The sequence below is a fragment of the Sciurus vulgaris genome (assembly GCF_902686455.1).
Source record: "Sciurus vulgaris genome assembly, chromosome: 4".
In the NCBI taxonomy this organism is placed as follows: domain Eukaryota; kingdom Metazoa; phylum Chordata; class Mammalia; order Rodentia; family Sciuridae; genus Sciurus; species Sciurus vulgaris.
This window is the reverse complement of record NC_136464.1, coordinates 86911869-86926281: the sequence shown is the minus strand read 5'-3', so window position 1 is coordinate 86926281 and position 14413 is coordinate 86911869. Positions and strand designations below refer to the sequence as shown.

General features: G+C 33.8%; 1 protein-coding gene across 10 annotated transcripts in view; it reads left to right on the top strand.

The window, feature by feature from the left end:
• ZFAND4 (zinc finger AN1-type containing 4) overlaps positions 1-14413 on the top strand; it is a 62714-nt gene that overhangs the window by 34213 nt on the left and 14088 nt on the right. For 8 of the 10 annotated variants that reach the window (XR_013763210.1, XR_013763211.1, XM_079136463.1 and 5 more), the window contains 2 exons: positions 730-916; positions 7936-8083. Coding sequence is in view for 8 of the 10 variants with exons in the window: in XM_079136463.1 (XP_078992589.1) it covers positions 730-916; positions 7936-8083 (335 nt within the window). In the remaining 2 variants the exon portion in view is untranslated. The remainder of the gene's footprint in view (positions 1-729; positions 917-7935; positions 8084-14413) is intronic. The other 2 variants (XM_079136464.1, XM_079136458.1) reach the window with 1 other exon arrangement.

The window sequence follows — 14413 nt, the reverse complement described above, 5'->3', positions numbered from 1 at the left end:
AATGTCTGAGTTCTAGTGTGTACTTTTAATTACCTGAATTTACATTAAGTAACAGATCTGGGACTGGGGATGTAGCGCAGTTGATCTGGGACTGGGGATATAGCTCAGTTGGTAGAGTGCTTAACTAACATGCCAAAGCCCTGGTTCAATCCTCAGCACTACCAAAAAGAAATAAAGGAAAAAAAAAAAAAGGGAACAGATCTAAGAATAAGTCAGCCATTATATAAAACTAGAAAAAAAGAGAACTTTGTGTGCTTCTAATTTCTTAGATACATCTTTTCCAGTTGTGCATGTGTACATGTTTATTTTTAATCTAAAATAAGTTGATTATGTTGCTCTTTAATCATTTACTGTTGGAATCAATATTTGAAAATACAGGAAGTGAAGGTTTACAGTGAAAATAACCATAGATAATGATGTCATAGAATCAACAAATATGTGGACTCCAGTAGCACACACATACACATGCACTCACACAAAACTCTTGTTTTAGTTAAACCCTGTCTTTGGACATAGCAGTATAATTATGTATTTTGTTTTTTCATATAATACAACATAGGAAATTCTGTATTAATATAAAAACATTAAATACTTATCCAAGGATGTCATGTACATATTATATGCACAGGGTGGTTGTTCTAATTCAATACATTATATCCTGTCCCTGTATCAAGATGCACAAAAGTTGATGTAAATTGAAAACTTGTTTATCAATTTTTCCATTTGTAGTTCCTGTGGAAGATCCACTTAGGGAGATGGCTGAGTACATGGATTCCAGTCGAGATGAGGTCTGGGAGAAGACCTCCTGCAACAAACAAGTTACATATTTGGTATACCGAGAAGGAGATCAATTGAATTTCTTTCGTGTAGTAGATAGGGGAGATGGCACTTTAACACCATTATCTGAATCTTTAAGGTAAATAGGTTTTCATTTGATGTCTCACTTAGAAAAGGAGAAGATTAGATGTCATACTCCATAAAATTTTATGTTTATCTTATGTTGTCAAAATGTTCTGGGTATATAACAAAATTGACTAAGTGTCATGATCTTTCCTCACCCCTCCCCCTAATATGTAATTCTGACATTATCCTTCATATGATTGATACTTAAAAAGTGATTTCTAAAACTGTGGTCTCTTTACATAATAGGATTTTTTTCTATTACTTTATGAAATTCTGAGATGCCTACTAGGTTATAGTCTTGTGGTAATGTGTTATTATGTAGCTGTAGAAAGTGTTAAACCTGATGTTGGTATGTTTTTTTCAAAATTTAACTTCACTACTTGAAGATGGATAAATCTCTTCTTTGTTTTTATGTTCCTACTCTAGAAGGGAGAGAAACACTACTTGTAAAATCAGAAAGGAAACCTCTGCAGGTATTTAGCTAGGCAATAGAAAAATCAGGAAATTGGACAAAGTATCTTCTAATTTTCTGCACATTCCAATTTACTCTGATTCTTTTTCTCCTTTTACTTTAAGTCATTAAATTTTACTGAAATTTTATCTAGTCATTAAGCTAGGCACTGCTGTATAAAGATGATTATACCTATTCTTCATTGAGCATACAATCTTTAATTAATAGTGTTGGTGATATAATCTTCATATTCTGGGAAAACAGATGAAAGGACCTTCACTTTACCTGAAACATGGAGGGTTAGGAACAACCTCTGAGAAGACGAGAACTTAATGAGGAGTAGAGGTTTGCCAAATAAAGGAAGAAAGGTATTATAGGCAACTAAAGTACATCTTACTCATCCCTCACTCAAAAAACAAGGAGGCAGAAGAGGAGGGGACGAGGGAAGGATGTGGGGAGGGGAGGAAGAGGATGGGGAGGAAGAGAAAACTTTTTTTTGGGGGGGTGGTCCTGGGGATTGAACTCACGGTCTTGTGCTTGTAAGACAAGTACTCTACCTACTGAGCTATATCCCCAGCCCCTGAGAAAACTTTTAAAGAAAAAAACAACTTGTATTTTGGAGAACAGTATCTGGGTCAGGAGCACAATACAGCTGGTACTCTGCTAAGAGTCTCATGTGCTGTACACAAGGTGTCAGCAAGACTAAATTGGCGATAAGAATCTGCTTTCAAACTCATTCATTCACATTGTTGACATAATTCATCTCCTTTCATTACATGATGGAAGGCCATAGTTTTTGTTGGCTCTTGGCTAGCAACTATCCTCAGATTCCATTTGATTAACTCAAGATGAATTCTTTTGGAGCCTATATTGTCACAAACTCCCTTTACCTTTGTCATAGCTAGTCATAGGTCATGTCCATACCAGATGGTAAGACTGTACAGGGTAGGAACACCAGAACTGGGAACCACAGAGGTTTCCTTAGGATTCTTCCCACCACAGAGCACACATGGAAGAAGGATTTTTGTATGTGTGTGTGTGGTGACAGAGAGAAGACTGTGACAAATGGGTACTGACTGTCCTCTGATGTATCAGGGTCTGGTTAGCACTCTAAACCATGGCATCCACATATAGGCTAGAAGTAGAGAGAGGGTTGCAATGAGGGCAGCTGTCTTGGGTCTTAGTAGAATTTATTTACATCTATTTCTCCACATGCTGGCTCACCATTGTTTTAGTTTTTTCCCTTAGTTCACTCTCTTTTGACTTTCCTAAAGAAGGAAATCTGGCTCCTCAGCTTAGCGTGAGGCTGGACAGCCTGGCATCCTGTTTTCCAGGCCTCTTCATTATATCATGTTTTCACATACCTTTTCCTCTTTGCTTAAAATGTCATCTCTTCTTCTTGCTTCAGATTTTCCCTAGCCAACTTTTAGTCCAAATTTCTTCATCAAATTTGATTAAAAATGTGTAATTGTTCCTCTCAAGATAATTCTGTTAGTTTTTTTTTTTTTTCTTCCTTTTTCCTTACCTAACACAATGGACAAAGAAGGATAAGGAGTAGATAGAAAGAGTAGTAGAAAACTGTCTTGTCATACCTGAAGGATATTTATCTTGTGTATTCCAGAAGGGGCTTAATTACTCTTCGACAGGGGCCACAAACTTTTTCTGTAAAAGTCCCAATAGTAACTGTTTTGGGATTGTTGGGCCAAGAGATAAAATAAAAGATATTATGTAGGTAGTTTTGTAACAAGAGAGGAAACAAATCTCCACAAAAGTTTACTGGCAAAATTCAAAAGATAAGAATAATAATTGTTCTAGGCATGGTGGCCCCATACCTTTAATCCCAGTAACTCAGGAGGCTGAGGCAGAAGGATGGCAAGTTTGAGGCCAGCCTCAGCAACTTAGAGAGACCCTGTTTCACCCTGTTTAAAAGGTTGGGGATGTAGGTCAGTGGTAAGCCCCCTGGGTTCAAAACCCAGTTCAAGAAAAAACAATAATCAAGCACTTTTTTTTAGTAATATAGGTCTACTTCTGAGAAGAAATTATTTTTAAGAGAGTATTTTACTTGATTGAGGGTGAATATTAGTGTTGCCTATCAAATTTGTAAAATCAGTCGCTAACATTCACCTCTTAATGTTGACTTGTAATGAGATTTTGTGATTTTATCTTTGAAATTTTTTTCACACAGATAAATACTGCCAGATATTGATATCAGTCTATGAGCATATGATTTTAATTGCATGTATTAATAGCATAATAATTAATAGTATAAGTTCTGTTAGATCTTCTCTTTGCTGTTTGCCTTTAGCATGTCATTATGTTGCAGTTTAATCACTTCCAATTGAAGACAGGTAGAAGTCCTCTATTGCACATTTAAATGGATTTTGAAATATGGGAGATTGCCTTTAAACTTGTACCATGGTGTAAAAACTTCTCTAGAGCTAGAGTTTGAGCTTAGAAAATGTATCTGCTGTAAATTTGTGTGGGAACATCGTTCTCACTTCATTTTAACTTTTGAAAGCACCAGGAAGTATTGCAACTTGTCCTTACATGTGATTCAGGCAACACAAGTTGTTGAAATGCCATTACTGCAGTTTAAGTTTCACATGTAAGCATTGTTTTGTCTTGTCATTTTAGGTTGAATTTGTTAGGAAACATTATCAAGTCCACAACAAAAATTAATTTCTAAGGCATTCAGTGTCTGATATTATGGGTTAAAGATGGTTCTTCTCATTCAAAAATGCTAGAGCTTAAAAGAATAATGTTAAGATCTGGAGGCAAAATAGTGGTAGAGCATGCACCTAGCGTGCATTAGGGCCTGGGTTTAATCCCTAGGGGGAAAAAAAAACAGGGAAAAAAAACAGTAAACCTCACAGTAAAACTTTATTACTGCTAAGCCATCAAACTAATCATGAGTAAGTTCATGGAACAAGTAAAGTTTACCATCTACACTACTGGTTTAATAATATATGGTAGCTTCAGATATTTACTGCAGAATACCTGCTGATGAATAATAAGGTTACATGTTCAGTAACTTTATTATTTTCCCAGCTTTTAACTTTTAAGCTTTTTCTCTGTTCCATACATGTTGCAGAAGATTTCACTTCAAGTTATACTGATTTAGTGTTTTAACCACTACTTATACAGGTGGAATATTCTCACCTGTAATCATTTCACAGTCTATTCAGAGAGACTAACTCTTCACTTTATACTTTGGTATTGATACCTCAAGTAAACAATAACACATGAGTAATATTGGTAACAAATGTATACTTATCAGAAGCCAAGGAAGATGGCTCAAAATCATTAGTTTGATTTTAAATTGAGTATTGTGATTGTTTCTGATATTGTGAGCTCTTCAAGAAATTGTTCTTCCTGGAAAAGTAGTCTTTAAAGAAGTTTATTTTCTCTGTACACATTTATTCAGCTGTTGTGATCAAACATCATTGCATCAGTTCATTATTGATAAACACCTTTTCTTGCTTGGCTAACAAACCACTTTGTTGGTTGTAACCTCATCTTCATCTTTTATTTTGTGAAGAAATTGTACTGTAATGAGATATTTCACTGTAAATTTCCTAATTTGTTCTACTGTTGCTTCCCTGCAAGTTGGGAATATTGCAATGAGTGCTTACTGTCATAATGTCTATAACATATGCTATGTCTTTTAGCATAGCTGTAGTGTCACTGCATCATAAACAAGACTTTACCATATAACTGATAACAAATGATCTCCTCTCCACTATGCCTTAAAATTGCAGCATTTAAAATCTACTTTTCTTGTTTTTACATTTTGGTATACATAAAAAAGTTATAGTGTAGCCGTACACATAGTACTCAATGGGATTAAATTATGACTGTGTCATGGTAATTTGTGATTTGCTAAGCTTCGTAGTGGTGAGAACTACATGCACTCTCTATCACAGCTGTTCAGCTCTGCCATTGTAGTGCAGAAGCAGCCATATATAATACACAATCAAATGAGTGTGACTGTGTTTCATTAAAACTTTTTTTATGGGACTGGGGTTGTGGCTCAGTGGTAGAGCACATACCTGGCATGTATGAGACACTGGGTTTGATTCTCAGTCCCATGTATAAATAAATGAATAAAATAAAGGTCTGTCAACATCTAAAAAATATTTTAAGACAATATTTATGAAGACAGATTTTAATTTTGAGCAGTTTTCATGTATTATGAAATACCATTCTTATTTTCAAATATTTAAAAATGTAAAAACCATTTTTAGTTCATGAGCCACCCATAATAGATGACAGGCCCCTAGCCATGGGTGCTTAACCTGCTTTAAGAAGAAACAGGAAGAACTGGGTGTTTTTTGGTTCATTCCCATCATTCTACCTTGTCGTTTTTTTTGTTTTGTTTTATTTTAAAGAAATATAAGGAGACATTGCACACTTAAATGATAACTTCTTTGCAAAACTCAAAATTAGCTCTTGGTTTTGAGATGAACAATATTTATGTTAAAATAGACATCACATTTTCCTATTTCTTATTCTTTAATCATTTTAAATTATTTAGCAAAAGTTTTATATAGCACTCAAGAAAATATGTAGAAATTCAAGAAAATATTGGAATATTTAAATTTACAAAGGTATTTTGAATAGGTTCATAAATTATTATGTCATCTTCATCTAGTGACATTTTTGCCATCTAAAAATTTGTGACTGACTTCTAACTGACCTTATGACACTGTGCTTTTTTTAAAAAAATTTTTTTGATAGACCTTTTTATATTTTATTCATTTATTTATATGTGGTGCTGAGACTCAAACCCAGTACCTCACACATGCTAGGCAAGTGCTCTATTAGTGAGCCACAACCCAGCCCCAGACACTGTGCTTTTGAGAGAAAATATAGTAATGTAATTCTTGGGCGGGAGAAGGTGAACTTAAAGGTGTCTTCTGTATTCTAAAATGCATCCAGTAAAATATTTATCTTGATTATTCTTTTAAACACATATATTCCATGGGAGAGTAGTTCTTTTCATGATAGTAAGACTGAGTCAAAAATTTCTTTCAATATTTGATAAGGGTAAAGTTAAAATGTCATAGCATAACAAAGGAATATTTAAATGAATTAAAAATATTGCAAAGTAATCAATAATAGAGTAAACAAATTATTCCTTCTAATTCCTCAAGGTAAACTGACAAAAATATTCATATACCCCTCCTTTTCATATGTGTTACCCTCAAGATAAAAGCTATCACACAGTATACTTCTGTCACTCATATGAGTGCACAAGGTTGATGAAGTACGATCTGTTGTTTGGTGCCTAGGGAAGCAGTTCTCTAAGTAAGAAGAATCAGCTTTGGAACAAGACAGAGGGGCATTTGATCTTATGCTCACCAGTTTTCTGGTCTTAAACCAAATCACTTACCTTTCTTAACTGCAATCTTATCATTTATAAAATAGGATGTAAAATCTACCTTATGTAGTTTTGCCAAGACTAGGAATATTGTGTGGGAAGTGCCTGATGTAAGCATTCAGCAAATGGCAGGCAACGTGACTACTTTAGCACTGCTTTTGTCCATTAGCATACGTAGGTTTACATAGCAATGGGCATCTGTTATAGGTAGCAGTGATAGTCATGGGTCAAGAACTGTACATCAAATGGGTCGTGAACACCAATTGCTGCATTTAGATTATTAAGGCTATCCTAAATTGTTTCTATTTCTTACAACAAGATAAAACAGAAAATATATTGTTAACCTCATACTTCTATAGCATGGCTACACATTTTAGTATTCATATATGTAAATGGGCCACTATGATTAATATATAGTTTGCTCTGAAGTTTTAATCATTCTCCAGGTCTGCTGAGAAAAGAGGGACTCCAAATATATCTTTAAAGCGTAAATAAATAACATGATAGTTGATCAGTAATTGAAAGTTAAACATGTTTAATAATTGGTGTCATGGCTTGACGTGGGAGTGTCTTTTTCTGTGTTAAAGTCTATACTACTCTTCGTAATTACGTTTCCAAACAGAAAAATTTTGTTAGCCCTTTTTAAAAAACTTATATTTTATTATTTAGGAACAGAAAATGTTCTGGATGACACCTATATACGCGTTCCTTTGTTTTCTTTCTTTTTAGTAAAAATCCCTTCAGGATAAAGAAAATCTGTACCAATTTCTTTTTCATTCTGGTTCATGGAATCTGATCAGCTATAGTCTAGGCTGCACATCTGTCAGCCTTGGCTAATAAAATGAAACCAGAGCATTCTTGTGGAAAGGGATTGTCCCTCTTTGGAAATGCTGTAGCAGGTTTCCAATGATCTTTACCAATGATTTGTTGAATTAAGAGAAGCTCAGGTTTTCTAGATTTTCAGTTGTACCAGATTGTACTAGAAATGTCCTAGATTTTCATGATGCAGTATTTATCACCATTTATTTGTTCTCCTGAGAAAAACATTTTTGAAATATATTTTCTTTGCATTTACAGTGACAAAAAGGATTTAGTGTTTTATTAGTAGTAACATGTATAGTTGCTGCTATTGCACAGGGATGATTTTTAATTTTTGAGCAGGTATCAAGCAAATTTCAAGAACTTATTATTTTCTTTGCAGAGGTGGTTCAGTGTATAACTTGTATACAGATGAGGATGAGGAAGTTGAGCCTTCTCCTTCTGGGCAACAGATCATTGAAAATTCAATAACTATGAATAAGATGAAGCTGCTGAAGGCTAAGATGGAGAACATGAATCTCAGCAAAAAGGTGAAGCTGTCAGCACTTGGCCAGGCTTTTCTCCCATGCAGGGCTCAGCAATGAGGTCTGTTGGTAATTGTGAACAAAAACTTATAAAATATTATTCATTTCAAGATTCTGGCCTCAGTTGTTTATCAATACATGAAAAGGCCAGTAACACATGGGAAAAGATTATATGGCACTTAATATAATTCATGATTTTTAAATTTCATGCTCTAGGCCAGGCAAGTGGTACATACCTTTAATCCCATCTACTCTGGAGGCTGCACAAGTTTGAGGTCATCCTGGGCAATATAGCAACATCCTGTCTCAATATAAAAATTTAAAAAGTGCTGGGGATGTAGCAGAGTGCTTGTATAACTTGTGCAAGGTCCTGCATTCAATATCAGTACAGTACCAAAACAGAACAAAACAAAAATATTCATAGCTCTAGAACTAAGAAGAATAATAAAAGATAGATTAAAGCTTAAACTTAATCTTGCAGAAATTACTTTTTAAAAATGCTGTGTAAATATTTACCTATTATGGATAACATCTACTATTTTAACTTGGATTTTATCAGTTTTCCAAAGTGATCCCAAAGTGTTTAAACTAATTTACATCTGTCCAGCAGTGAATGAAAGTTTTGATTTTTTTTTTTTGCATTTTTACCAGTGTTTGGAGTGGTTCTCCTGTTTTTATTTTTGCCATTCTGATTGGTATATAGTGATATTACACTGATTTTACTTTGTATTTCTCCAATGATCAGGGGAATTGAGAAGAGCATTTACAAAGAGAAACCATATTGTGTGCCATAAAATAAGTTCCAATAAATTTTAAAACATTCAAATCATACCAAAATAAATGCTCTAATTTTAAAGGAATAAAAATTATAAATCAATAACAAATAATTTGGGAAATCTTCTGATGTCTGAAAGCAACACATTTCTAAATAACTAATAGGTCAAAGAAGAAATCCAAAGAAAATTTAAAAAATATTATACCCTGAATAAAATATTCTGATAAAGTGGCAAATTGATTTTCAAAGAATATAAAACAATTCTTGCATTCTTGGAATGAACCACTCTTGGTTGTGGTTTATTCTCTTTTTATGTTGTTTTTATTTCCCTTTTTATGTCTTTAGATTTCATTACTAATGTTTTATTTAGGATTTTTACACTTAGGATTTTTCTTTATGAGAAAAATTAGTCTGTATTTTTCCTTTTCCAACATACAGCAATATTGAAATTAACACCAAGCACTTAAATTTATTAATCACCTAGATTCTTCCATGAACCTTGAATTTTTTTTATTCTTAATTTTGATAAATTAAGATAAAATTTACCGTCCTAACCATCTTCAAGTATACTCACCATTCAATGTGTTACGTATATTCACGTTTTTGTGCAATCAGTCTTCAGAACTTTATCTTGCAAAATTGAAACTCTGTACTCATTAAAAAACAACTCCCTAGCCAGGTGTGGTGGCACACCTGTAGTCCCAGCAACTCAGAAGGCTGAGCCAGAAGGATCGAAAGTTCAAAACCGGTCTCAGCAACTTGGCAAGGCCCTAATCAAGTTAGCAAGACCCTATCTCAAAATAAAAAAGTAAAAATAAAAAGGGTTGGGGATGTGGCTCAGTGGTTAAGTGCCCCAGGGTTCAATTCTCAGTTCCAAAATAAAAACCCAAATCTCTTAGTACTCATCTTCCCCAACCTCTGACAACTATCATTCCATTTTCTGTATCTAGGAATTTGATTCTTCATATAAGTAAAATCATGCAGCGTTTGTCTTTCTGTTACTAGCTTACTTCATGTCCTTAGGTTCATTCATGTCACAGTATATGTCAGAATTTCCTTCCTTTTAAAGATTGAATAATAATCATTGTATGTTTAGCATTTCATTTATTCATTTATCCATCAGTGGTCACTTGGGTTGCTTCCACATTTTAGCCACAGGGAATAAAAGTGCTATGAACATGGAAGTACAATATATCTCTTTGAAAACTTGCTTTCAATTCTTTTTGTTATATACCAGAATTAAAATTGTTGGGTAACATACTAATTCTATTTTTTTTTTTTTTTTTGTGGTGCTGGGGATTGAACCCAGGACCTTGTGCAAGTGAGGCAAGCACTCTACCAACTGAGCTATATCCCCAGCCCCAAAATCCTATTTTTAATTTTTAAAAATAAAAAAAAAAACTTCTCTACAGTGTCCATACTATTGCTTTTAGGGTGGATTTTTCTATTTATGTTTAAACTTTTTTTAACTTTTGGGATTTTGGTAGGGTTTACATTAAATCTGTAGACCTCTTTGGGTAGTGTTGGTCTCCCCCCACCTCATGGTTTACTTAGAAGTAGGCTCTAGTTTGCAAACAAGTTGCAATTTTGTGTACTTTTTTAGTAGTGATTTATAGCTTAATTTACCAGAAAATGTACTCAAAGGTTTTTATTCCTTTGAAAGTAGTTGAGGTTTGTGAATACAAGCATATTAGAAGTTCCACTTTTACCCTTGGAAAAACTGTATATTCTAATGTTGTATAAAATGTCTATCAGTTAGATCAGGTTTGTTAATTGTGTTGTTCAGATCTTGTTTCTGTATTCTTTCTGGTTTGTCTTTTTTTTTTTTTTTTTTGAGGTGGGGTTGTTTTCTCTATCAATCATTGAGAGAGTTAGGTCAAACTCTTCCTTTATAGTTGTGGATTTATTTTTCCTTTTAGTTCTTTATTTTTGCATTTTATATTTTGAAGTTCTGTCATTGGATCTAGTTTAGATTTTGGATTGTGATATCTTTCTTGAGGTTGAACATCTTTATTATTATAAAATGTTTTTCCTTACCTTAAGTAACACTTAAAATATCTAACTTTGGCTAAACTAGTTTTGTTTTGTTGTTTTTGCAGGGGATGTATGGTATCCTTTCCATTCTATGATTTTCAATCTCTGTTATAATTTAAACAGCACATGGTTTGGCTCATTTTTTAAAAATCTAAACTGACAAGCTTAGTCACTTATTTGATTTACATTTAATGTAATTACTGATGTATTCAGATTTTTCATCTATTTGTTATCTGTTTTACTATCCATTTTGTTTTATTTTCTCTTCCTTTCCTCATTTTTTTAAAAAAAATTAGTTATAGATGAACACAATACCTGTATTTATTTATTTATTTATTTATTTGTTTTTATGTGGTGTTGAGGATCGAACCCACTGCCTCACAGGTGCTGGGCAAGTGCTCTACACTGAGGTACAACCTCAGGCCCCTCCCCTCCTTTTTAATATTACTTTTATTTAATTCTCATCTCTATACTTTTTGTCTGTAATACATTCTTAGACTGGTTTATTTAAGTGGTTAACTTAGTATATACTGTGCTTCCTTGATTTATGCAGTCTAGTTAAAATGATTCCTGCTACTTTCTTGTTAATTCCCAAATCTTAGAACACCAACTTCATTATACCTCCAACTACTTTTGTGTCATTGTTGCCACGAATTTAAGTGTCTACATGTATTTTGAACCCCCCTCAATTTATTTGTTTGTTTGTTTGTTTATTTTTCACAGTGCTGAGGATTGAACCCAGGGCCTCATGCATACCAGGGAAATACTCTATCACTTAACCATATCTTCAGCCCCCTCAAATTGTTTTATATTGCCAATATTCAGTTATTTATAATTTCCTATGCATTCACCATTTCTTTTTATTTTATTCTTTTTAGTTTTATATCACAGCAGAATTCATTTTAATATGATTATATAAGCATGGAATATATCTTATTGTATTTAAGAGTTCCATTCTTATGGATGGACATGGTGGTGGGATTCACTGTGTTGTTTGCCTTTTCTCTTTTTTTTTTTTTTTTTCTTGTACCAGGCATTGAACCCAGGGTGTTTTATCACTCAGCCACATCCCAGCGCTTTTTATTTTTTATTTTGAGACATGGTCTCACTAAGTTTCTGAGTCTGACTTTCTTTGAACTTGGGATCCTCCTGCCTCAAACTCCTGAGTCACTGGGATTACAGGCATATGCCACCTCTCCCAGCTCATATTCACCTTTTCTGTTGCTGCTCGTTCTTTCCTGTAGTTATGTTTTTCTTTCAATGGTTATTTTACCTCTGTCTGAATTCTTTCTTTTCTTTTTTTTAAGGTTTCTGGCAATGAATTTTCTCAGCATTTATTTATTTATTTATTTTTGAAAAATGTTCAGTTTCTCAGAAATAAGACTAGTACAGTGAACATCAATATACACTTCACCAGGGGCTGGAGATGTGACTCAGTGTTAGAACATCTGCCTAGCATGTGCAAGGCCCTGGGTTCCATCCACAGCACTGCAAACACGCACACACACACACACACACACACACACACACACACATATTTTACCTGGATTCACTAATTAAAGCTTTATCACATTTGCTTTTTCTCCCTAATTTTCCTCCTGATTCATTTGGGAATTAGTTGTAGATGTTATGACACTTCATAACATGTATCATTTACCATGTATCTCCTAAGAGTAATGGCCTTCTTCTCCTTCCATACAATTAACATGTTCATAAAATTTGTCATTGATACACATTATGTCATCTGTATTCATATTTCCCAGATCTCAATTATATGCTTGATAGCATTTTGGTTTGTTTTCAATCTGAGATTCAATCAAGAATCAGATAGCCAGGCACTCTGGCACACATCTCTAGTTCCAGCTACTTGGGAGGCTAAGGAAGGTGGATTGCTTGAGTCTAGGAGTTCAAGGCTAGTCTGAGTAACATAGCAAGACTGTATCTAAAAAAAAAAATGAAATCTGCATTGCATTTTAGATGTAATGTTTGCTTAGACTCCTTTTATAAACAATTATTTCTTTAACCTTATTTGGACATTCATGTCAGATTTTTTTATTGTTTGTTCTTTTTAGTTATACATGCAGCAGAATGCATTTGGGTTCATTGTACACAAATTAAGTACAGTTTTTCATATCTCTAATTGTACACGATGTAGAGTCACATCATTCATGAATTCATACATGTACACAGGGTAATGATGTTTGTCTCATTCTGACATATTTCCTTCCTCCACCCCCACCCCTCCCCTTATTTCCCTCTACACAATCCAACATTCCTCCATTCTTCCCTTACCCCCACCATTATGTATCAGCATCCACTTATCAGAGAAAACAGTTGGTCTTTGGTTTTTTGGGATTGGCTTATTTCATTTAGCATGATATTCTCCAACTCCATCATTTACCTGCAAATGCCATAATTTTATTCTTCTTTATGGCTGAGTAATATTCCATTGTGTATATATACCTTAGTTTCTTTATCCATTCATCTCTTGAAGGGCATCTAGGTTGGTTCTACAATCTAGCTACTGTGAATTGAGTTGCTGTAAACACTGATGGGGTTGCAGCAATGTAGTATGCTGATTTTAAGTGTTTTGGTTATAAACCGAGGAGTGGGATTGCTGGGTCAAATGGTCCATTCCAGGTTTTCTGAGGAACCTCCATACTGTTTTTCAAAGTGGTTGCACCAATCTCCAATTCCACCAACAATGTATAAGTGCATCTTTTCCCCCACATCCTCACCAACACTTATTATTGCTTGTATTATTGATAATTGCCATTCTGATGTCAGATATTTTTGAAGAGTATAGGCCCATTGTTTTGTAGACTATTCCTCAATATGGATTTGTCTGACAGTTTCATCATGCAGGTTAAACATTTTTGGCATTAACACATTAGTGGGAACATAATGTCAATTGTAGTATTTTAATTACTTTTAAGTGTATAAGTTTTGTTAGGATACAACTTTCGTCAGTCCAAAAATAATTTAATGAATTTCTAGTTTTATTTCATGGAAATCAGACAATGCTGTTTACATTTCTACTTCAGAGTAGTTTTTATTCACTGAGAACCAATATCAATTTTTCATATACATTCCATATGTATTTCAAAAGGTGTTTTCTAACTTTTGTGTAAAAGTTTGATAGATATCTATGAAATCAACCTTAATGATAGGTTGTTTAGATCTTCTGTTTTTTTTTTTAATTTGTCCGCTTGATATTTTGCAGTAAGAACCATGATGCACGAAAGCTTTTATATAGAGAAATAAATTTATTATTTCATCTCCCATAGCTTTTGCCTTAAGGAGGTAGATTCTGTATGACTTGGTACATAAATACTAATAACATATTTTTATTGTGCTGCTAACTCTAAAAGGTTATAAAATACTTTATGTCATATTTTTAGCAACTTTACCCTTAACTTTCCTTGCCTAGTATCAGGACCATACATCATCTGATATATCTTTTGACTCCTACTTATTAATTGACCATCAGTGTACTTAAGTGATGGTGAACTTCTTTTTTCTCCCAT